The 25,604-nt window shown below is 39.1% G+C and overlaps 2 protein-coding genes across 4 annotated transcripts in view; one reads left to right on the top strand and one right to left on the bottom strand.

Annotated features, from left to right (window-relative positions):
* Nucleotides 1-13,550, bottom strand: part of LOC101863307 (E3 ubiquitin-protein ligase SHPRH) — a gene marked incomplete at its 3' end in the record, with an annotated part of 43,887 nt that extends 30,337 nt beyond the window's left edge. Inside the window, 4 exon segments of one of the 2 annotated variants that reach the window (XM_005088850.3) lie at nt 121-354; nt 1,871-2,042; nt 2,500-3,171; nt 13,361-13,550. In XM_005088850.3, coding sequence (XP_005088907.1) covers nt 121-354; nt 1,871-2,042; nt 2,500-3,108 — 1,015 coding nt within the window. In that variant the 5' untranslated portion in view covers nt 3,109-3,171; nt 13,361-13,550. 2 annotated transcript variants of the gene reach the window in all.
* An 850-nt stretch (nt 13,551-14,400) lies between these two features.
* On the top strand, nt 14,401-25,329 carry LOC101863065 (BLOC-1-related complex subunit 5). Of its 2 annotated transcripts, none has more exons than XM_005088849.3 (5): nt 14,401-14,505; nt 18,393-18,508; nt 21,077-21,321; nt 22,398-22,493; nt 23,067-25,329. In XM_005088849.3, exons 2-5 carry the CDS (start codon nt 18,394-18,396, stop codon nt 23,298-23,300), a joined length of 690 nt encoding a protein of 229 aa, XP_005088906.1. In that variant the 5' UTR covers nt 14,401-14,505; nt 18,393; the 3' UTR covers nt 23,301-25,329. The 2 variants fall into 2 exon arrangements, with proteins under 2 accessions (XP_005088906.1, XP_012937647.1); XM_013082193.2 differs by having other exon boundaries at nt 14,406-14,513.
* Nucleotides 25,330-25,604: the final 275 nt, after the last annotated feature.

The following is a 25,604-nucleotide window of genomic DNA, read 5'->3' as shown; positions in this document are numbered from 1 at the left end:
CAATAGCTTTCTTTCTCCATCTAATGTTTCTATTTATACTCCAATTCTTAGGCCATGCTATTCACTTCAAGGACATCTTGTGAAAATGATAAATACAGGAACAACTACAACTTCACAAACCTTGCAACGTCTGCTGCTCTCTGTTATCATAGTTTCTCTTCTCCTGCCTCAACATCCAGGCCACACTTTGCTTTTGGTAATGCCGCAGCTTAGGTTTAAGACAGTCGTGACTAATCTCAGCAACTTCCTTTTCCCATGCCTGGTCTTGGTCCAGTTGAGCTTTGTGGATGAACATGACGCTTTCATACAGATGGAAGAAGTCATGGCCAGTCGTCCTCACTCGTTTTTCATAATCTGGAAACACGTGGAAGATAAAAAAAGGAAACGTACGGGTGTTACCTATAATTGTTTATGAAAAAAGCTACTACAATTTCAGAAGCAATAAGGTGTTTGCATACCTTACGAAGAAAGTTCATATGACTATACAGTAACTAAATACAGAGATTAACTAACATATGATATGTCATGGCAAGCGCAAACATAAACAAATCTAAGTGATCGTGCTCCAACTTGAAGTCGTCATGTTTTCCTAATGCCATACTGGCCAGGTGCCATTAGATAGCAACTACAATCATTGACCAACTTAAAAATTTTCTACTTTTTTTTAAAACTCCCAATAGCAATACTATGTTATTCAATTTTATTTTTTTTATTCGGATTTTCAGTGAGATTTTTAAAACGTAAAATGTGACATGATGGGTTTTTTTCTTATATAAAAAAGAATATCAAATCGATATTTGTTCTCAAAGTACAGCAGAGCATGTAAAACTAAAATATGCTTAACTCAAAAGTACAAGTCATTTGGCTATGAGCAGATTCTTTGCACTTAAAGAACGCTAAACGCTAAAATCAAAACAAAAGATAGATTGCTAAAACATATTTCTTTCCTTCCGCAAAATCAACAAAAACTAAAGGTGGAACATGTCCAACGCAAACCTGCCATACACGAGAGTACAGGTTATTTGAACTATGATGTCTGTCCAGATTTCTCAATAAATAAATTCATTAAAGTTAACTTCTAATCTCCAGTAACCCACTCCCAGCAGCAGCTTGCAGTTGGAACCGCTGTGCTGGTGATCCACTGACACATTCCGTTACCATGACAACAACAATATATTACATTTCTGTAATTGCTGAAAACAGGTCTTTCTTACTGTACTGTAGGTTCTTTCATTAAATGAAGAACTACCAAAATAGGCTCATTTGTTTTGATTTAATGACCAATTTAATCACTTGCAGGTCATTCTCACATTTTGTACCAAAAACAAGGCTCCAGTGTAGTGGGAATACCCTATCAGGAGATAAAAAGTTAAAGCACTCTAAAATAAAAATTAAAGATGAACTACTTAAACATTTTTTTCTGCTGCGATGATAACAAAAAGATATACTACATATTACCCTACCCATCAGTCAAGCCTCAGAAGAAACAGAAACAACTCTCAGACCTTACATCAGTACAAGTGAAACAAGGAATTGATATTTCAGAAAAATAGATTGGTACAGTACTGGGCTCATGCATATCAACAAGAAGGGAAAGAGACTGTCATGTGTATGCGAACTGGGTGGGGGTGTGGAATTTGTACGTATGTGGGGTTGGGTGGGGTGGGGTGCAGGGTGGGATGGGGGTGAGTCATGTACCACCGAGGGAGGATGGGGAATCATCATGCATACATACCAAGTATTGTCCAGGGGAGTCAGAATTTAATGAAAGGAGGGGTAAGTGAGTTATGTCATGCATGTATGTCAAAGCAGGAGGGTCCCATTTGCCATCCAATGAAAAAGAAGAAAAATTCACATTAAAATAACTCACCATAGGGCAAAGAAATGTCAAAGTAGAACTCCATCAATTTCTGGATTGCGACCTGTACCACCTTGATCCGAATGACTTCACTGGGATGGGACAGCTTCAGAACAATACTCTCACAACCATAGATGGTAACTTTCAGCTCCTTCTCATGGGTGTCAAACGGGTCACATAGCAACTGAGGAGTTTTTCACTTACTGATGTTAAAAAGATAATAAAAGTATCAATTTGACAGTAATCATTGTAAAAAGAAAGGAGTTGCAGGAAAAACATCTATAAAAGATGAAGATCCCTCATCTAACCTGCCCCCCCTCCCCCTTCTACCACACACTGTATTCAACTGTGCTTCACAAAAACTAAATTTTCGTTATCGTCAATGCGGTTAATAAATTAATCTACAGAAGCACATCTTAGACGAACAGTAAAGGAGCCGAAGGTAACTGCTAGCCTTAGAAGCATTATAATACCGACACTTTTAGAGTCATCATGAAACAGGAACAAACTTTTAGGGAGGGATGAAATGATACTATCAGATGGCATATAAAATTATACCGCAACAGTTTCTCAAACAAGGAGAGAGACAGTCACGACTAACAAAAGGAATCGAAAGAACATAATTTGTTAGGTTTTCTTACCAAAAAAGACTTCCCCCTTAGGCTTGACAGTACTTGAACTGGGACATTCAATTTCACAAACCAAAACACACCAAACTTTGACTGTCTTGATTTCGTTTTCCTTGGCTGATCAACATTTTCATTGTTGTCTTCAGTCTCGAAATAGAGCATGCTGGGTTTATCTTCATTTGCCAGGTACAGCCAGCACTCCTTGAAGTCAGGCAATTGTTCTGGTAAAGGAGTCAGTTTCGGGTGAGCTACCAAAGAAATTTTGAATGTTCCAAATTCTAACAGCTCTGTTTTGTTCTTTACATCCTGTACTTTCGTTGAGTCTGAACAATGCAAGGTGACCGTTGAATGACAAGAAGCAAGATTCTGGTAGAAAGCATCAACGCATAAGGCATGGACGGGTGTGTGGCTCCCTGAGCTGCCCTCCCCACTCTGGGGCGATGCACTGAGGCCACATTCAGGTGACAGTCCTGACTGATTCAAGTTTTCATTTCTAAGCGTGTGGTCATTAATGAACGAGTCAGACCCTGAGCCACTCGCCTGGCCCGAGAGGTTCCACGTTAACTGCTGCCTTTTCGTTACTCCTGCATGCTGCGGAGCCCTCTGTTTTCGTTTTCCCATGGCTTTTGAATTTCTTTCAGAGAAGCAGATGTCAAAGCGTCCTCAAAAGCACGCAACAGCAGTCTGAAAAATAAAACATGAAAATTCTAAATATAATAAAATAATTTTCCTATTGACTTTCTATTCCATTTTTAGAACTATTCTATTGGTTCATAATTTAGTAAAGACAATGACCCACTGTGTTAACTTTGAAAAGCATGTCATGTAATAAGTTAATGTATTCTTTTATATCCACTCTTTGATTAAAGTGATATAAGCACAACTAAGTCAAAGTCAATGATGCTTTGTCAACTCAGCCAAATCTCACTTATTTTTAGAGGCTTATGTTGCTCTGCAGGAAGTACTGACCCTTTTGCAATTTGGTTACACCTATTTGCCTGCCAGTGCTAAACTGTAAGTTTGAACCTTGAGTCCACAAAAATAGAGTGAATACCTTTACAATGCTATGCATTTTCCAATGTGCTGAGTTTCAAACTGAATGGGTTGAGAGTAACTTGGGGGGAAAAAAGATTACAATAAAAGAAAAAAATATCTCTAAAAATTATCTGTCATCACAATTTTTTTCAGCTGCTTGTTCATAATTGAAGGTTGTATCTTGTGATTGAGTAAAAGCTTTCATGTAAATGTGTTATGACATTTGGATATAGCCTCTAATGCCATCAAAATAAAAAAGCCACAGTCAGCACTATCACTAGACGAACTAGATAGTTGAATACACAATTGACTCTTGATCAAAATCCAATAACTTGAATAACTTTGAATAACAAAGTTCCCAGGGCCAGACTGAAAAGTCAATTTGGGACTGAGATCATTTTTGTTTCTACTATAGAAAGCCATGGGAGCCAAACTTCAACAACACTATGCCTAAGAAACATACAGAAAAGGAAATACCCTGCATTGTTAGTAAAAAATCATGCTATAAAAGACCGAAGTGACAGTCCAAATAGACAAAAATTATATTCGGACTCTGAATAGAGTCAAAGATCATAAATAACAAGATTGTTCACTCAGCCAAAAAAGTGTGTGCGGAAGTCCGCGCATTGGATCAGATGGCGCTGCAGTCTTTGTTTTGAAGTTCTCTTTCGTTTCTCCAGAAGAAGAATAGGAATAGCACAGTTTGTTGGTTTCACTTTTATTGTTTTTCACACAAGTAGGGTAACTCTTATTTATCGGAAAGTCCGCACTTTTTTTTACGAGGGCCCCAGCGAATTTTGAGGACACTTTTTTAATTGGCTCAAAGAGAGGAGTGAGCTATCTTGTTATGTACGATCTTTGATTGAGTCCAGCATGATGTCCTTTTTGACTTCCGAGCCTTGTTCTTAAATATTTCCAGCATTTATGAAATATTTTTCAATTATAATGATAGCAATCGAGACATGAGCTTTAATATCCAGTTACTAGATCAATCTAAACTGTACTGGCCCCTCCTGCATCATTAGTATGAACAGAACAACCAAGTTGAGTTGACCTTGCCAGGGGCAAAGTTAATTATGTCGACAATGAAACTGTGTGATCATGCACTCTCGCTTGCTGGGGGAAGAGGCCACGGCTGTCAGTTTTGTGCGATGTGATTTTTATAAAATAAATAATAAGGCTACAGAAAAACTCTAACACACAGCAAAATGAAGTTAAACCTGTGGAAAGACAAATGGTGGTGGAAGTAATGATGGAGATACCACCTCTGACATATGATACAGGTTGTTCCTCAAGAAGACTGTGTCATCCCCATGGAGCCGCCTATCTTTGACGACCAACGAGACATTATTTTTTAACTTCACACCTCATATTAAAGGCAATATCTTGATTAATACTTTACGAATCTGTCTGAAAATTTCAGATAAGAGAGTGCATTCATTTTACAGCTAGGGAAACGTGGGAAGCAAAGTTCAGAATGTTTTTAATCTTATATTTTTAAATAATGCTCGAGGTAGGCATTTCCGAGTCTGATGATGGGGTTGCTGTTGACCCGGCTTTGGGGAAGCTGTTTACTTCCCCCCCTCAAGTGGCAACGCTGAAGAAGCCTTCGAGCAGAGCTGTCACCAGCCACAGGTTCGAGGAAAAGGACATGATAGTGTTTTGCAAAGTGTATGCTTTTGATATTAAGTGTAGCCTGTTAATATATATATCTTCTGTGTGTTGAGCCTTAGCTGCTTCCCTGTAGGCTAGGCTAAGCATTTTCCTGTGAATGGTCAATGAGTGGGGTCTTTCTGGGAGTGTATCTGCGCCAGCGTGTTTCGTACATTAGGCTTGCCTTTGGGTTCATTTGCATGTCACGTTTAGTTTGGGTGATGTCCTTGCGAGTGAGTGGCATACTGCGACCAAAACACAAGGGTACCACCCATAGCCTAGGCTACAAAACGGTGTAGGCTAGCTTAGATGGACTCTCGGTCGAAATTGCACCAAGGTCGTCGAAGTTGGTCCAACTGCCGGTCGAATTTGAACCTACCCCGGTCAAAGTTGAACCAAGTGAGGTATAATCACAAAAAAAGTCAGGTATCGAATATTAGGGACCCCTGCATTAAAACGGAACCTGACGAAGGATCGAGAAACACCATTTTATAATTTAATTCCCACTAGTGCATCCAGGTATTCCTGAGCACCGAGAGGAGCCTAGTGAAGTCGGCTACTATTCGCCAATTGTAAAAATCGGTCGAAGTTGCCCCAACCTACCCTAGAAGCCGAGTCTGAATAAATAAAACATTTTTTTCGGACCCAAGTCTCAATAGATAAAACCCATATATTTGGACTCGAGTCCGAATAGATAAAAAATCTAATCGGATTCAAGTCTGAATAGAGCTGGCCATAAAAGAAAACAGTAACAATAAACATTGTAATACAAACTGCATTGACATTGTCATTTCATTATTACAGCCTGCAGTTATGAAGATGCCCAGTTATAGTAAATAGGCCTACTAACCTCCAAGAAGAATGAGTATGCTAGGATGCTCTTGTTAGTCTTGACCTACATCTAGATCTAATTCTTGCTTTCAACTTCGGTGCCCAACCTTTTAGATTCAACTTTAATTTGTCACTTGTGGAATACCGTCCATTGTGCGATTTGAGAAGGCTATAAAACTAAAACTAGTCTAGATTAGAATCTATAACTAAAATCTAAAGGCCACCAATAGAATAACTCATGATCCGCTATTCTCACCCCCACCCCAGTGTGAGCATGAGTCGAGCCATGTTCTTTAAAAAGTTTTAAAAATTAAGGCTAGATCTAATCTAGATCTATAATTGCGAGGACCCGTAGGCATCCATATATGCGTTGCTCTTGACATTTCGTCCTTCCATAAACCATAGATCTAGATCTAGCTCGGTTGTTGCTGTTTTCTTTTTTTGTGTGAGTGGGTTTTTTTTCACTGTTGTTAACTATTCATGGTGTGAAATGGCCTTCACCTAGCCCATTAAATAAACTAAACCTGAAACTTACCTCTACAACTTAAAACTTATTCTCTGTGCTGTTCTGTGGGTGTGTGTCTGTGCTATAGGCCTACTAGGGGATAGGGGGGTGAGAATAGCGAGATATAGGCTATTCTCACAAGCGGATAATTAGAGAACGACAACTAAACGGCATAGGCATATATTTATAGTAACAGCCATCTTGTTTGACGTCACTGAGGGATTCCCAGAACTGTTCGGTTCGGTTGTCTGTGATTGTGCAGCACCCTTCTTCCGCACAGATTGATTCTGATACTATACACAACATAAATTGAGAAGAAGAAGACTAAGAGTAGGCCTAAGTCAATTTGGATAGACTACGAAAACAAGTTCAAACAAAGTTCAATGACGCAGTGCAAATGATCGACAGTTTAGATCTGGATTGTTTCTTATAAAGTTTTGAAGGCACAAGACATTAAGCACATTTTACAAGAGATTGGACTCAATAAGACGCTAAGCTGCAAAAGGAGTAGAACTAGATCTATAAGGGGAAGGAGCTTGGAAACTGCCCTGGTGCAAACCGCACGCTATGCAAAATCATCACTAGATTAAGCCAGTATATTCTCGGAAGTGGCTATCCTCACCCAGGGTGAGAATAAAAATACGATCGACCTCTCACCACGGGTGAGACTTGCCTCCGTTGGCTATTCTCACCCGGTGTGAAACAAGACCTGTTTTTCCTAATTTCGGAATGCTTTCTATCGGTGTAGATGATCAAATGGATAAAAGCAAAGAAAAAATTACGTCATAGCACAAAAGTAAGCTAATTTGATCATCTACAAAGATGCTATAGCTATTTCACTTTTCGAATCGAGCCGAATTACGCGGGTCGCCATTTTGTTTGGCCGGCTCTATTTCTCCGAACGTTCAGGAAAATAAACTTGAACTCTATTTCTCCGAACAGTTTCCGTTCTCGAGATTTGTTGATAAAATAAGCGAATGGAGTGGCCCGTGTGTGTGTGTGTGTCATGTGTGTGTGAGTGAGTGTGCATATGTGTGTGTGTCTGTCAGCGTGTGTGTGAGTGAGTGTGCATGTGTGTGTGTGTGTCAGCGTGTGTGTAAGGTGTGAACGAAGGATTTTAGTTTTTGCTGGGTGACTAAATAAATGCAAAATAGGTTACTGCCAAGGTCGATCACTCTTTTTTCTCGCAGTACCTTTTGAAGGTATTTTCAAATGAAGTATAGTCCGGGAACGTTGCCCCAACCACAACTGAAGTATCTGAATATTCTAACCACGGCGCACCGGCAGTGGAATTTTAGTTGCCGCGGGGGGTTCCCCGCTGGGCGCCTTATCACGTCGGGGTCACGGGGGTCAGCTCCCTGTCGCCGCTCTGTCTGGGCCGACTTAATTTTTGGTACTTTTCAACGTACAATTTAAGGTGTATCCTTGTATTTATGGTAATTCTCATTTAGTGCACCCAAAGCACGCATTTCTGCTCTTGAGACTAAAAAAAGAACGGACGTTGTAACTTGTCTGGTTATTTCGTTAGACACGCTGGAGTCAGCAATGCTAAATTGTAATTTTTTTGGGACTAGCGTGAATTAAATAAAATCAATATAAAAAAAACGCATCGTCAAAATCTGTCGAACTTTTGGAATATGAACGACATAACATTAGTGCAGATACTCAGAAAAGATGGTATCTGCGCTTATTATAGAAGGCTGTAATTTTGCAATTGTATCCATCGGGCACACAATTCGCTACGAAGTAATTCCTCCAAATACAACTTTATGTGTCTAATATAATCATGAATATTCGCATATTTTCTTGAAAGTTTATAAAAGTTATCATGAAGTTTCTCAATGAAAAGTACAAATCGATTTTAGTGCTAGAATATATCTTCAACGTAGATCTAATACACGAACAGTATCTGTTACACTCCAGAAATTGCTTACTTTTCTTAAAACGCTAAGTCTAGGTTTTGTAAGTTGACTGAATAATAAGGATGACTTCTCGTAATTGGGTTATAAGAATAATTTCTAGTTTTCCAGGGACACTGAATCAGCACCAGACTTTTCCAGCTTTTTTTTACGTTTCTATGACCATTTGCAATAACTGACAATGTGACTGATTTCTTTACATTCATAATTGTGTCCGCGCATATTTCCTACACAAAAACTAAGAATGAATGTTTTAGCTGTCATTATTTTTATTCCATACTAGAAGTTTATCTCTACCCATGTATTTACACGGTTTTGTGGTTTTTTAAATCGCTTATATTATATCTTTTTAGTTGTATGCAGGCTGCCACAGACACAGCATGATTCATGAACAAACGCAGAGTAACTTTCTCTTGTTTAATAGTAAAATAAGAGCTAACGCTGATCGTCTTTAGTTAAAATATGCAGATGTGCATCTTTCTTCTCTTATAACTTGACTATTACTACTACCGCAGATTTAAGATTTCTCATGGTAAAAGACATGATATTCGTAGTCAGTTTAACACAAAATTTGGAGAGATCTGTCGTGCATTTTTTAAAATAACAATCATTTATTCATAACTTTGTAACTAAAATAGGACAAATTGGGTACTCTACAAACACTTGTCTAGAACAAAAACTAAGGCAAAGAAACTAACCATTCTAACGCAGAATAAATCTCAAGACATTGAGCTTTTAGTACATCCGTGTAATGGTTTGCTGTGTGGGATGGGGAAGAAGTTATATCCAGAGCTGGTAGTAACGGAGTAAAAGTACTCCGGTACTTGTACTTACGTTCGGTACTTTTACTGTACTCCGGTACATTTTTTAAACCAGTACTTTTACTGTACTCCGATACTTTTTATAAAAGTACTTTTGAGTACTTTTTAAGTACATTTTGAGTACTTTGGTAGCTTAATGAAAGGGTAAGTGCAGGCATTTCTGATCATAATTTACGGAACAAAAACCCGATCAACCGCCAAGAGTTAAAAGTTGAGATCAAAGAACGGCCGTCGCCTCAAAGATCAGCCACTATCGTGAATGTGATCACAAGCGTTGTAAAACTCCTTGAAACGGTACAGTGATTGCTCCAGACGGGATCACACCAAGGTGTGAACTGACCGATGCGTTTCTTTTTCCCAAACATCACACTCGCATCTAACCTCACCACCTAAGCTTACATCACTCCCTGGGTGGGTAGGGCCTACATGTTCGCTCCAGACGGGATCACATCAAACTGTGAACTCTTCCCTGACCATTATTGAAAGCAGTGTTTCCAGAATTTGCGAGACAGCCTGAATTTTAATCAGTGTGGTCACATCGTAATGGTGCGTAATGACAAAGGAGGTTGGGGGGGGGGGGGGGGGACTCAATCAGAGATGGAAAGCTAAAATTGTTGGACAGGTAAAGGGGAGGGGCAACTGGATAAACGTAAATAAAGATCTCAAGACTCACGATAGGCTAATGAGTGTGTATATATAATATTATTTATGGCATGCCTCATGCCACTGTGATTGGTAATCAAGGTTGACCACTCTTTGCTTGCCACATGTCATAAATCCACCCAGGGGTAACGTCAGTTCATGGGTCACTGTAGATTTTTCCTTGGCTTCGTTGGCTAAGATCCCATATTTTCCTTGCTTCCGAGCACTGGGATCTTAGGCGGAGACTACTGCAGTAGAGAATCTTTGGTTACACCAAACACTACACTTACTAGACTCTAGGAAACTATTGTATTTTGGTTTGCCGTTGGCGACGTGGACTACACGCAGTGTGACCAAAATCTGTCAGACCACTATAATCAATCGAAGTGGCTAGCCGTACTTAAGTACGGCTAGACTGCCAGTCTAGCCGTACTTAGATCTAGGTTTGGCCCTATCGACTCAAGCCTGTTAAGTACACAGGTCTCATTAGATCTAGATCTAGCAATTATTCAGGCTCAAATACATGCATGTCAGTAAGGCACCTTTTGGTTTTGTCTGAAATACAAATACTTTAGGCATTGCAAACTAAAAATTTCATTTACAATTCAGCCATCAATATTAAAGGTACGGTTAGCCTGACAGTCTAGCCGTCCTTAAGTACGGCTAGCCTGGCTGTCTACCCGTATTTAAGTACGGCTAGATTGCCAGTCTAGCCGTACTTATCTTATTCCCTATTAACATTAGAAAACAGGAGGTTTAAAATACATGCACTGTCATTAAGGCACCTGGTTTTGTCTCAAATACAAATACTTTAGGTACTGCACACTAAAAATGTATATTTACAATTCAGTAGGCCTTTTTTTTTTATAATGGTCAGTCTAGCCATCATATTTAGAATAAAAATTGTTAGATACACATTGAGAACACAGTTTCAGTTTCAATTGATTATGGAAGAGGCTAGCCGTACTTCAGTACATTTTTTAGATTGTACTTAAATTTGTAGTTAAGTACTTTTTTAAAAGTACTTTAACAGCTCTGGTTATATCGTTTTAAACATAGTAAAAAATGCGAACTTCCCGACCGACACCGGCAAAGTCGCCTCAGGGCTCATTAACCCCGTGACCCCGAGTCGGGGAGCTCCGATGGGCTGCTGAGTCATGCGAACTAAAAGTAACAGAATCGGGCGAAAAGTGACGCTGTGTAACATTTTAAAATCTCTAGCTCTAGAAACAGAATTCGATGCAAAAAATGCTTCTTCCCAGTCCTCGCAGAATGGCAGAATGAAAGGGTATCGCCTAAATCTCGCAAATAACCAAAAAGGGAGAGTATACAGACCCGGTAACCGGGAATAAAGTCACAAAGTATACTGACCCGGTAGGGGAACTCTTTTGTGATTTCGGAAAGTTTCAGCACCCTCTTGGCTCAGGGTAGAACTAGGTTCTTCTAGATCTATGGCCTAGGTCTAGATCTAGACAAACAGATATAAAAATCATTGATCTATTTCGAGGCTAGCCTAGATCTAGATCTAGATCTAAAACTAAATGAAGATTGCGGATGTCTTTTCGATGAAAGATCGTTTTTCCCCTTTTTTTTGGAGTTGGAGGAATCACAATTTGAAGAAAAGAACAATGTCATAATTTCAATCGAGCAGTCACCCCCCCCCCTCTCTCTCTCTCTCTCTCTCTCTCTCTCTCTCTCTCTCTCTCTCTCTCTCTCTCTCTCTCTCTCTCTCCCTCTCTGTGTGTATCGCTCGCATTCTTTTTTTCTTTGTTTGTCTCTGTCTTTCGTTCCCTCCTGCCAACTGGCGGGCATGTCATATACATTTTGCTAGCACTTCCTCCTGCTCTCTCTCTCTCTCTCTCTCTCTCTCTAACTCTCTCTCTTTCTCACACACACAGACACACACACACACACACACTACCGGGTCTGGGCGCTGAAACTTTCCGAAATCACAAAAGAGTTCCCCTACCGGGTCTGTATACTTCGTGACTTTGTTCCCGGTTACCGGGTCTGTATACACTTCGAACCAAAAAATCTTTAAATCGGAAACCGTTCGGAGAAATAAAGTTGAACTTAATTTTCCCGAACGTTCGGAGAAATAGTCACTTCGATTTTGTTTTGCCCGGAAGTTCTCGCAAGATCTACTCTTCTCTCTCTCTGTCTCTTTCTGAATACTGTCTATCGGTGTGGACGATCAAACTGACCAAAACAAAGTTAAAAAATGATGTTAAAACACAAAGTAAATTAATTTGGTCGTCTATAAAGATGCTATGGCTATTTATCTTTTCGAATCGAGCCGAACTACGCGGGTCGCCATTTTGTTTTGCCCGGAAGTTCTCGCACTACTCTTCTCTCTCTCTCTTTCTCTCCACTGCCCACAGACAAAATTGTACGCTTTTATGCTAACAGCAGTAATGGAACGTTTGTTCACGGCACAGAATTCTACAATTTTTCTGTTATCACAGTGCAGAATTCTGTGGTTCAGGGTGAACGCAAAATTGGTTGGCCTAGTTCTAGATATAGGCTATAATAACGCACAGCGGGTGAGAATAGCCAAAATACTCGCCTGCGCTATTAGAGGTGGCCTACATTCTCACCTCAGGTTTAGAGGTCGGCCTTCAGTCTGTATTGTATTACATCAATAAAACATCTAGAATCTAGATAGGAAAGATGAGAAGTGACCCAACCTGGGTGGGAATAACCAAAAAAAATTATCCCCCCCCCCCCAGGGAATACTCACTTCCATCTATTATTTTTAACAGTTTGTCAGGGGGGAGGCCCCCCTGAACCCCTCCCCCCTTCCCCTAATCCCTTTCTCTGCCCCCCATTCTCGCGCAACAATACGAGTGGTCCGGTATTCTTCAATATTCCCAACCACTTCCAAATCTAAAAGAAAGTGGCTATTCTCACCCGCCCGGAAGTTCTCGCAAGATCAACTCCTCCCCTCTTCTCTCTCTCTCTGTCTCTTTCTGAATACTGTCTATCGGTGTGGACGATCAAATTGAACAAAACAAAGTTTAAAAATGATGTTAAAACACAAAAGTAAATTAACTTGGTTGTCTACAAAGATGCTACGGCTATTTAACTTTTCGAATCGAGCCGAACTACGCGGGTCGCCATTTTGTTTTGCCCGGAAATTCTCGCGCTACTCCTCTCTCTCTTTCTCTCTCTCTCTCCACTGCCCACAGACAAAATTGTACGCTTTTAGTAGAGGCTACAGTTGTAATGGAACGTTTGTTCACGGCACAGAATTCTACAATTTTTCTGTTATCACAGTGTAGAATTCTGTGGTTTAGGGTGAACGCAAAATTTGGTGAACGCGCACCGGGTGAGAATAGCCACAAGACTCGCCTGCACTATTCTCACTAGGCTAATAGAGGTGGCCAATCTAAAACTAAACGAACGCCAAAACCTGAAAAAATATCAGTCAGTCGACACAGTCACAAAAAAAGAGGAAAAGAATTTACATCAAATAGATCCACGTCAAACCTTAGAGCCCATATTGCGAGTAATGGTATAAACTACTCCTTTCTGCCACTTTCAAGCCGTTTACTGTAACAAACTCTTTTATTTTTATGACACACATCAACTCTTGCTCTGCTTTCGGTTCATTGTGTGTTGGTTGTGTGTGTAAATAAAAATGCTAAGTTTGGAAATTTGTTGTGAAAGCGGAAGTATTCCCTTGGAACTTGGCATAATAAAAACATGCAAAGGCATTAAACATTGAACGGATATATTAATTTCGATTTTCGATCCGTGAAATTCAATTTTTTTCATTTTTTTTAGGTTCCCAAACATGAATATTCTCGGAATGTTTTAATTAATGAGTCACTAGATCTAGATTTTACTAATCCGTACCCAAACCAAGTCAATGACTAAAACAAACTAGTCTAACTAATTAATTATATTTTTTTAAGTGATCATTAAAATAATAGATCTAGTCTTGTACGTATCACCATAAACATTCATATATTAATATTTTGGCTTTTGAAGAAAATAGCAATTCTTGTTCTTGTTCTTCTTTCTGTTCTTGTTCTCCTCCCCTCCCCCACTCCTCCTCCTCCTCCTCTTCTTCTTCTTCTTCTCCTTCCCCTTCTCCTTCTCCTTCTTCTCCTTCTCCTTCTTCTTCTTCTTCTTCTTCTTCTTCTTCTTCTTCTTCTTCTTCTTCTTCTCAAATAAAGTATACATGCCAACAATAGGCCTAAGAGTCCTAAGACGATAAGAAAAAATATATGGATTTTCAGTAGGCTTTGAGTAGCCTGCAATGTTAGTGCTGCATTGCACACTTATAGATCTATGTGTGAAGGCAAATATGTATATTATATGTTACAATTTTTATTATTTATCTTGTATGTTATGCTAGGCTATCTTAAATGGTCTAGATGTTACCATTACATTATGATAATAATAATTATTAATGAATGCTTTCTGATTAAAATTTGTCCCGTCGAATCGGATTCTCATTGCACTTTTTGGGCTTTCAGTGAGGGAAATTAAAAATAGGAAGTAAAATATTAGATTACAATGAAACGAATAATGGGAAAAACAAAAGTCTTGTCAAGACAACTCATCCGCTAAATTTTATTTCAGTCATCAGTCAGGACCGAGTCAGGTGACCAGGTCATACCAATGAATTATATTGCAAAATCTCCCCTTGTTTATATAATCTTTTGTGAATATTTTCCGGAAGGACTTTCGTTACGAGCGACCACCCCATCAACAAACACAGTAAAGAAGCCTCTGACCTAACCCTAACCGTTCCTAACCCAAACCCTAAAATCCTAAATCTACCCCTACCCCTAGCCCTCAATTCTGCTCTGTCTCACAGTGTCATAGTGGTCGCTCGTTACAGAAGTCCTCCCGATCTGGATCTATCTAGAATCTAGATCTAGATTCTAGATCTAATCTAGAACTATCACCTCCTTGCATTTTTGGAACAGGAATGTCAAGCGCCATTTGCCGATCAACGCGATCGTTAAGATGGCACAGAACCATGCCATATGACGATCGGCAGAAAGAGCGGCCATCTACGGATTATTTTCGAAAATGAAGCTGCGCGATCTTAAGATTGTGCTAAGCAAGCAAGAATTGCACTGCGCCATCTGCCGATCGCTTGGAAACACACACAACACACACAACATATTATTATTATTTATATATACACACATAGATCTAGAGGCGAGAGTGGCAAAGAAAGAGAGGGAGAGAGAGGTTTTTATACCCAAGATAGATGAAAGTCACTTCACACCACACATGCCCACGCTAAAACAACATACAAACACAGACACACACACACACAAACAAACAAACGATTTTGCAATTCTGCGGAGTTTTGTTTGTGAACTTTGCAAAGTTGTTTGTTTGTGTGTGATGACGCGTCGCGCCCATCTCGAGATGGCCGCGCTTTCTGCAGATCGTCATATATGGTTCTGCGCCATCTTAAGATCTCGCTGATCGGCAAATGGCACTTGTTGACATACACAGACCCGGTAACCGGGAACAAAGTCACAAAGTATAGGGATCTCTTTTGTGATTTCCGAAAGTTTCAGCGCTGTCTTGGCTCAGGGTGGACGTAGGTTCTTCTAGATATCTATGGCCTAGGTCTAGATCTAGATAGACAAACAGACGTAATAAATCATTGATCTGGTTTCGAGGCCTAGATCTAGAGCTAGCTAGATCTAGATCTAAATGAAAATTGCGGATGTCTTTTCAATGAACGATCGTTTTTCCTCCGTATTGGTATTGAAGTTAAAAGGAATCACAATTTAAAGAAAAGAACAATGTCTTAGATCTATTTTCCATCGAACAGTCACCCCCTCTATTTCTCTGCCTCTCTCCCCTCTTTTTCTGCCTGCCTCTCTCTCTCTCTCTCTCTCTCCCTCTCCCTCTCCCTCTCCCTCTCCCTCTCCCTCTCCCTCTCTCTCTCTCTCTCTCTCTCTCTCTCTCTCTCTCTCTCTCTCTCTCTCTCTCTATCACTCGCCTTCTCTTTTTCTTTGTTTGTCTCTGTCTTTCTGTCTCCCCACCTATTTCCCACTCTATCTCTCTCGATCATTCCCTCCTGCCAACTGTGGCATGCATGTGTCTCTCTCTTTCTCTCTCTCTCATACACCCACACACACACACACACACACACTACCGGGTCTGGGCACTGAAACTTTCGGAAATCACAAAAGAGTTCCCCTACCGGGTCTGTATACTTCGTGACTTTGTTCCCGGTTACCGGGTCTGTATACACTTCGTTTTGGAATTTGGAAAAAAATATTTTAAGAATAGAGTCGAACCTGTGTAAGACGAGATCGCAAGGAAGCCAGAAAAAAATTCCGTCTTAGATCTCTAGACATTAATTTCTGTCTTTGACAGGGGAATTTGGTGGGGAGATGGAAAGGGGGAGTTCAAAGGCCCAGCTTGTGGGATCAAGGGTCGCTTGTCTGGTCGGAAAGCAATCACAAGTGGTTAAAACGTCACACCTCTCAGCTGCTATCCTCTCACCTCTCTACTCTCTGATAATGACATGCATCCTGACCATCTTCATCACTGAGGGCTCACATAGATGGGGTAACATCTACCCTCCAATTGCACCCCTACTCCCCTTCCTCACTTGAGAGCCTAGCGTTATGTTTAGAGCCGGCGGACGGAACCAAACTTTCGAGTTTTGTTTCAAATCAGGACTGTACTGTACGGGCAAAATATTTTCCTCTTAAACAAGTAAAACCCTGCGGAAGGGAGCTGATTTTTCTTTCCGTTTCCGCTTTGGACAGGTTTCCGTTTTATACAGGTAATTAAAGAGGAATATATCAAGGGGGGAGCGGGGAGATTCCGTTAAGACAGGTTTCCGTTTTACTCAGGTTTCCATTAAGGCAGGTTCGACTTTATAAAACAGTAGGTTATAAGAAGTCAAGTGAAATAGATCTAAATGTAAATTATCGTAACAATAGTATCTAGAATCTAGTTTAAGTCAATGTACCAGATCTACAACTAAAACAATCATCACTACAAAATCGGAAGTTACGCTTCATGTCGACGATTGATGACATTACAATTTATAGGCCTGGTGAAAAATAGCAATTTAATTAAATGAATGGTTCTTAGCTGTGTGTAAATCAAGTGAATGATGTCAGTCTGAATAGGGTAAAGCGCATAGAGCCTGCTGCTGAACGGGGATATGCGCTATACAAATCCTATCTATTATTATTATTTTTTATTATTAGGGTGGATCCTGTGACCGGGGTATTTCTATGCTAAAAAAATGAATTTAAATTAGAATAACCTAAAAGCACACCTTTTAAAATTGACTTTTATAGTGTTCTGTACTGATACTCAGAAAATTTATAGTGAAGGATGGTTCGTTTATCGGACTACTAGCCTACACTACCGATATTTATTTTAGAGTATTTAGAGTTAGTAGAGTTACATTATCATTACCTCTGCCTCTGATAACTGATAATATCATAAGTGGAATGGTTCTTGGAGTTTCTTCTAACTGTTCATCACACTTGTGAGTTTAAGCACAGAAACTTGGAGAATTTAACAACCATCAAAACAAAATTAATTTGCCATAAATGCTTATAATTTCGACTTACGGGGGAATCACTCATCAGTTCTTCATTCGCTTTTTGTGCGATATAATGCAATTTCTCTGTCATGACAATGGGTTGACCATTGGGTTTCAAAATTAATGGAATTGTTTCATCATAAAATCTCGACCTTTTAGGCCTGCCAAAGCCCAAAATATCTTGCCACCTTGTTTAGGCAAGTATATTATATATAACGGCAAATTTTGCAAACTCAAGAATGATTCTTAATTTTTCGAACTATATTTTTTTTTAAAAACAAAAGCAAGGTTAATGAACAAGCTTTAAGATAATATCCATAAATTCATATTCCCAAAATTTGACGAGTGCTTGATTCCACCGCTTTGTGACACACATAAGACTCATACAAACTATCCAGCAAAATTAATACATATATATATATATATATATATATATACAATTTTCTCAGGGCAAGTGGGCCTACGACTTACCACCACTTTCTTCAGATGGAAAATGATGTTGTTTGGGCTAACTTTGTTTCACAATTTGGTAATCCAAAGTGGGTACCTGCCGTACTGTATAAATAAAAGTTTAGTAATAGGGTAGATCGTTGGAGATACTTTGTTTTGCACAAGACTTCCATGTGCAGTCTTTTCTTGTTGATACTGGTTAATTCATTCTACCATTTTCAAATACATTCTCAGAATGATGAAAATGGGCTACGAGCATCTGATGTACGCTTTTAAAAGCGCTTTGCCATTGTATGCTGTAAACATAAGTATCGTTCCCATAGGGACAATCTTCGTCAAGAGTCTCTGTATTCATGCTGGGGCATTGCATCCCTTACAGCTGGGGATGGTCCCAACGGGGAGGGTTGAAGCCTGCTTCCAAAAATTAAAAAAATCTAAATTGTGTCCATAAGGACATGATTTCTACAATTATTTAATTATTTGTTGTTTTTTTACAGAATGGGTTCAGACCAGAGTACCCTCCCTGCTGGAGCCCCAGGCAGTCATCTGAGGTCACAGAGAGATGAGGAGATTCCATATACCCAGTATTCTATAAGCAAACCTATTGATTCACGTAAGTAAGGTCCAATATGTTAATCAAACTGGCATAAAAGACATTTTCCTGCCTCTACTTTGTTTCATCCATTGACACTCACTGACATGAAGAACAAAAGCAAGAAAGTTTGATATTTTCAGAACCTAGGCGCATAGTATTTTTTTTTTTTTGGTGTTTTAGTAATTTTTAGTAAAGCACGTTAAATATTAAAAAAGGGAGCATCAAGCAATTGAGTCTTGGAAAATTGTTCTTATAAAATGGACAAAACTGATATTGGAAGTGAACCCATCAGTTCCCATCTGTGGGATGTTTCTTTTGCAAGTGTTTTGCTGTCTGCATACCTAAGGCTGTCAATTTTTGGGGAAAATTATGTCGGCCAGCTGTTAAAATTTACTAAACCCAAATTTTTATTTTTTTTTATTACAGTTGCTTAATCTGTTGTATTTGTTGCATATGTGCTCCAGAAATACTGTGTCAGTACATTTTAACAGTTTGCTGACAATAATATGTAGCTGTATTTTTATGTTTCGTGTTATCAGGGAGATTTACGCTCAACTGGCTGAAAATTGCACCCTGAGATTGCCCTTATAGGCTAATCAAGTTTCTGAGTTTTCATCATGTTGTAGGCCTTCAAAGAACCAGAGAGCAATCCTCCCCCCCCCCCCCCCCCCCCAAAAAAAAAGTAGCTGTGCTATTGGAAAGTGGTTGAGTTAAACAATGCATTATGTTAAAGATTTCCTTTTACTTTTATGTCAATTTTGCTTCTACTGTCTCTGATTGGAAAGAGCTAGAATTGAAGATATCACCACGACCATGAAAAGGAGAAAATGGAGATATATATAATGTGAGGCAGCGTGGTGGAATCAGGCTCTCGTCAATTTTTGAGCATATTGAGTTATTGATATCATCTTAAAGCTTTGTTCATTTGTCTTACTTTCAATGAAAAAATTACCCATCCATCTTCAATAGAAGTGGAGATATTTTGGGTTGAAGGAGGTGGGGGTCACCTGGTTTAAGAGGTAAAAAAAAATTAGCGAGAAAATGGCCTCCAAACCCTGGTAAATTCCAAAGCTAGAGAGTCCATGGAAACTGTAAATTTATATTTTTGTTCCTTTAATCAACGTTTTTAGGTGAAATTCTCAAAGGAATGTGTTTGTAAATGGACATGTTGAGCCAAAAAACAAAAATTTGATAAAAATTGCTGAGCAGGGAGAAAACTGCTTTTTTTCTTCGATTACATTATTTTGACAAGAGCCTGATTCCACCACGCTGACTCACATATTTACTACGACATGTTGTAAAAATGCCAAAGACAAAAATATCAGACATGCTATATTGGTCACCAACTGGAAAAAGAAAAAGAGGTAGACTAACTTGAAACTACAGAGGCACAATTAGCTAATTTAGAGATGGGGTCATTACCCAGGGCCTTGATGTGCCGAGATTGGAGAATTTGGCCAGGGACAGGCAAGCATGGCATCGACTGCTCTCTGCCTTATGTACCTGGTGGAATGGGGAGAGAGTAAATAAAATCTCTGATTAGAGCTGATCTTGAAGACTTGTCAACTGTCCAGAAATTCCTGGGACTGTCCTGGATTCAATAATTGGGAATTTCACAAACATGTACAGTGGAATCCTGTTATAACGAGAGGGAGGGGACCGAAGCAAAATGTCCGTTATAGCAGGTTTCTCGCTATAAGAGATCCAGTAATAAACTCAAGGGAACTTGTAAAGTAGGCCTAATCTATGAGTTTGGTGATCTGTTTTTCCTTTTGCTATCTCCCCTGATGATGATTTTGTTTCAACATGACCTGTAGGTCTTACTTGATCAAAAATCGAATCAGGTTTGTTTCTCTAGCGCTAGATCTAGCGATGTGGACTGACAGCTCGGCATTGGCGATCAGAAAGAAAGGGCTCTGGGCTAACTCGCCCACTGTGTTTTCCCCCCACCCTGTGGTGCATTCTGTCTGCTTGCGCATGTCACACATTCGCTCCATCCATCACATTGCTGTGACCTCTCCAACCCCACATCGGAGAAGTGAGAGGCATGGCAGGCCTTGATAATCTAAACTGGCCTATCATGCGATGCATTCTGCTTTTCTGTGCATGCCACACCCTCCCTACTCAGTTGCTCCAGCCTTCATTGTTGATGCACATGGGCTCTCCTATTCTTTGTTTCGCAAGATCAGCTACAAGTTTCTCAACGGGCGAGGTCTTGCATAATGTATAATTGGCCTATGCCATGTGCACAGCAGCAGCAATATTCCGCTATAACCAACTCGCAAGTATGTCTGATAGCGCTATAGCAGTATTTTGTTTACAAAGGTAAAGAGAAAAAACGGGGTTTTAGAATAGTGTCTTTATAACAGACTTCTCGTTTTTTCCGGACTCGTTATAAGTGGACTCCACTGTATACCAAAACCCGTCTCGCTTGATTTAATTTGGTTCATTGCTATTTAATCTGATGCTATAACACTGGGAATCCCTGATTGGGTCTTGAAAAAGTTTGCCAGCCTGAGATATCATTGTAAAAAATATCTTCCTAGTTTTTCCTGCTACAATAATAGCTGTCTTCATCTGTCACAGATTCCCCTCGTCAGTCCCCCAGACAGCAGAAGCCTCAAAAGGTTATTGCGAAGCCTGAGAAAGACACCACTCCAAAGCATGAAATAGTTGTCGTGGCGGATGGACACATTCCAGTGAAAGACCCAGATCCAGAATTGACTAAATTGAACACAATCCCGGTGTTCTTTCCAATTTTGAGAGGGTCGTTGAACATTCCATCAGGGAGTCGAGAGATTGACATCCTTGATAAGCTTGATCACAGACAGGTATTGTATGAATTTTCTGTATGATCATTAACACAGAACGTTCTAGAAACAGTTGTCATTTGAAAACAGTTTAAAACTGATTATTATAGGGCTTGTGTGTTCGGATGGACTGGGGGGGGGGGAGATTATGGATGAAGAATGGGGCGAGGGGGCTCGTGAATTTCTATTTTCCAGTTTGTATGGGAAGGAGAAAGAAAGGCTAATGGATTTGTTTGAGGGCTCGTGATTTTTCTTTGATTTTTTTAGGGGTGGGGTGGAGCACAAAAGAATTGGTTATTCTTTGTTCTTTGCTTGCTTTTTGTTTATTAAACAGGGAGTCATTAATTTGAGATGTCTCAAATTTGTTTTGATGCGTCTACCTAACTCACCATTGAGTAGAAGAATATTTGCACATATCCCGTTTATGTTCTCATTTGCTTCTTTCACCCTGATATTGGGTATAGGGCTGCCAAGAAGAGCTCGCCGCCTGTCTTTGTTCTGTACAATCTTTTTAAACTCTACTTTTGCCCCATATGTCTGAGATCTGCCCAGAACTTGTTCGCAGGTGGATCTTGGTCTTCTTCCTCCTCCCCAGGGGATTCCATCTTAAGCTTTGTCTTGTTACTATGTTCACTGACTTCTTAAGCATCTCAATCCACCGCTATATTTTGTTCTTGTTCTCCTTGTAAATTGGTTCGCTTTGTTTTTTCCTCCATAATACTACATTTCTGATGGTGTCCGGCCTATGAATTTTCATGATCTTATTCAGGCAACCATTAATGAGGGGCTGCAGTTTGGTCACTATATAGTTTCCAGGTGTCCTTTCTAGTTCTATACAATGTTACACATTTTACATTTGTACTGAAAATCCTAATCTTCTCTTTATTTTACTTATCACTTATCAAATTAGAGAGGCATCTTTTGTATCTAACACTCCTCTCTCACTCTGTGTTTTAGGAGAGTTAAATTGCAGCACAATCTTCCTCAGCAGTCCTTTAGAGACAATTTGTGTATCACCATGATACTTGTGCTGTCTGACTTTAGGGGAACATATATATGCATAGAATAAATTAATATGATTTACCTTCTTTCTTTAGGTTCTCCAGTTGTGCTTGAGGTACCAAGATCATCTAAGGCAGTTGGCAGAGGCTGTGGCGTTTGATCAAAATGCTTTATGTATACGAATTAAAGAGGTAAGTGAGATAAATGTAGTCAACCGTTCAGTTCAAGAAACCCATATGCCATATTTTTCTAATATCGATTCTCATTTGGAAAAGATATGTGACACAAAGATCTGCGGCCACGGAAAAGTTAAAAAAAAAAGTTGGTTTTAGACAAATTTGGCATACGGGGTTCTTGAACTGAACCAGCGGAGGGTGTGTGATAAATTGAGAGAGCGGTTAATTAAATATTCATGGTTTTGAGAAAACTAGCAGGAGTTTAAAAACAGATGTCAATGTTTTTGTTCAAAGACCAAGAACTTCCTTTTGATCGTTTTTATGGAATATTTAAAATTAAACCATTTATAAACCTTAGTATTGAAAAATTTTGCCCAAATACTGTTCTAAACATTTTATACAAATTATTATGAGGACATGCCGTTTACATTATATCAGCCAAGTTTTGTCAAAATCTGATACTGCTTGCAGCAACCAAATAGACCTCCAGATTCTTCACTCTATTATATATTGTGTTGATGTACTATTTACCAGACCCCTCTTTTTTTTTTTTTTCCTCTAACAAGACCTGATGTTTTTGTATTTCAGATTGACCACACCATCCACGTCCTAATGAACGCCCTGACAGAGAGACAGAAAAAATATTCCAAATACGTGGAGCAGTTTGGCAAAGTCAATGAGACCCTGGGCACATTAAAGAAAATTCAGAGGTCAATGGACGACATCGTTCCGAAAATGGATATGTTGAACCGTCTGTTGCCTGCGTCTGAACAACTTGAACCATTCTCATCAAGAACAGAGAGAGCCATGAGCAAGCCATAGTCTGATCATGATCAGGGTAAATTAATTTCTGTTTATTCATAGAAGAATATATTCATAAACCTTGGTGCCAGAATAGTTGATTCTCACATTCACGGAAGCTGAAATGTGGTTAGAGTTAGAGCCATGGTCAGAGTTTAGTCAAGGCAAAAGACCAATGTGACAATGATAGTCAGAGTTGTATTTTTAGGTTTGTTTTCTATTGTCCCGCTATTTAACTTCTTTTGTATTGATTCAACAGACGAAATGATCGATATTTTTTCCTTTGAATTCTACGTACGGGCATGGATGTTCTGATGACTTTGAAAAAACAGATACAGCACAGTTCATATTCATACTGCCTCTACAGTTTTGTAACAAATAGACTTTCTGACAGGCATAATTCTATTTTGTTTTTCTTTAAACCATTGGAAAGGACTAATCTGATGATAATTTATATAGTTTGATCCAGAAAATGATTTACTTAGTAATTCAGCTTCTAACTGGATATTATTTATGGGATAGATCCTATAAATATTTGTCTGTCCTGTAGCTGTTGTCCCTGAGTGAAAATGCTTTTACTGGATGCTAAGGAAGTTTTTTTCCTTGTATATATGTGTTGTAGAAGTAATTGATTGTTCTGCAGGGTACAAAAAGTTTGTACTTAAGACGAGTGTAGCGAGAAAAACAATGTGATAATAATTTATGAGTGTGAGCTCCCCATGATGTGAACCTTACGCTGTACATAAATATAAGCATCAACTCACTGCCCGCCAGTGTCGCGCAAGCTACAGTCAAAGTTCTTTTCCAGCTGTCTACCTTTTGTTTTAATTTTGTTTTCCTTGGCACTTATCTTGGTGCACTGTTCTGAACTTGTTGGGGGGAGGGGGGGTCATTTTGCTCTTCGTCAGGTAGTTCAATGGTAGAGGAAAGTGCAATAATTTTAAACACAAAAGAAGGAAGAAATTAATGTTTTCATGGCACTGTGTCCAAGAAGTCTCAATCCACCAATTCTTCTTAGCTGTAAGTATGTAATTTTGTAAGCGACTTTTTTTCAAAAACTGATCTCTGTCTCAAATAGGGTGCCACCTTCATTCTTTAGCAGCATGGGAAAAATCTTCACTTTCACGATCTTTATTTGTGTCTCGTGTAGCTCTAATATGACCCTAGTGCCCCATTACCTTTATTCATGTAATTATATCATTTAACTTGAGACCTGTCACAGTAAAGGTAAAGTTGCATGGAGCAGAGTTGCAAAATTGCCATACTTGCGGATCAGTTTGGGTTCATATCAAATGTGCACTTTTGTTTTACCTTTGCTTGTTTATCCTTTCGAAAATTATTGTGGTGATTGTGATTACATACCTTTTCTTTGTTATAACTGAATAATGACATAAAAATTTGACGTTACAAAGTCATTTTATTTTAGTCGGTTGGGGGGGGGGGGGGGGAATCATCAGCTTATAACACAACTCACTGTGATGTCTGCTGAGAAGAGATTTTTTCATAGATGTTGAGAAATTATGTCCCAGAGAACACAAGAAAACCAATCAAAGGTACTCATAGATCTAGATCTTTTTAGTCAAGGCTTTGAATACTGGGTTGAGAAAAAATATTCTTGAAAGGAAGGGGGAAATTTGTAAGTCTACTCTGAGATTCAATAATTGAACTTTCGAATTAACATAATCAAATTATTTGCCAAGTAAACAATAGCAGCTGGTTGTAAATATATGTAATGTCTTATTTGTGCAATAATCTGATGCGCTATTTACTTATGATTCTAATTTTTCAAGCATTGCCATTTGTCCATTGTTTGAATTTTTTACCTTTAAGAAAGGATGGAATGTGTTAGACTTGTTTTTTGGATAAGAGTAGGCTTCAGCCGCCACCTAGGCAAAATTTAAAAAAACCTACCAAACTAAGAATGTTTAATGTGTCTCCGCGTTCTCATATGACATTATGCAGTTGCGAGTGTCGTAAAACACTTTCTTAATTTTTTGGTGTGTTTTTCATTTCTTGTATGAATACTTATTATGATGTCTTTTCCCCTCAACTCATCCCCCAAAAATTGCTTTTTAAAGAAATATATATGTAGGCTTACATAAATGTTAGGCATTATGGTGAAATCAGGTGCTCATCAGAATGATAAAATCAAAGGTACCTGCTTTTTTTCTGTCTGCTGGGCGATTTTTTTTTCTATTTTCATTTTTTTCTTTTTTTGCCCATTTTAAAACACGTTGCTGTGTGGATCTTACTGAAAACGTTGCAAGTGGCAAAATATGTAAATTTACAGCTTTCAAGGACTCTCAAGTTTTGGAAGTCAACAAA

This window comes from Aplysia californica, unplaced genomic scaffold, assembly GCF_000002075.1.
Source record: "Aplysia californica isolate F4 #8 unplaced genomic scaffold, AplCal3.0 scaffold00001, whole genome shotgun sequence".
Classification (NCBI taxonomy): Eukaryota; Metazoa; Mollusca; class Gastropoda; order Aplysiida; family Aplysiidae; genus Aplysia; species Aplysia californica.
The sequence above is the reverse complement of the archived record's forward strand: the minus strand, read 5'-3'. Positions and strand labels throughout refer to the sequence as shown.

What these genes read in the sequence shown, in the direction of transcription:
- LOC101863065 (XM_005088849.3), top strand. Translation starts at nt 18,394, where the DNA reads ATGGGTTCAGACCAGAGTACCCTCCCTGCTGGAGCCCCAGGCAGTCAT. An exon ending in AAGCAAACCTATTGATTCAC is followed by an intron (nt 18,509 to 21,076) that starts GTAAGTAAGGTC and finishes CATCTGTCACAG; the next exon opens with ATTCCCCTCGTCAGTCCCCC. An exon ending in ATAAGCTTGATCACAGACAG is followed by an intron (nt 21,322 to 22,397) that starts GTATTGTATGAA and finishes TTCTTTCTTTAG; the next exon opens with GTTCTCCAGTTGTGCTTGAG.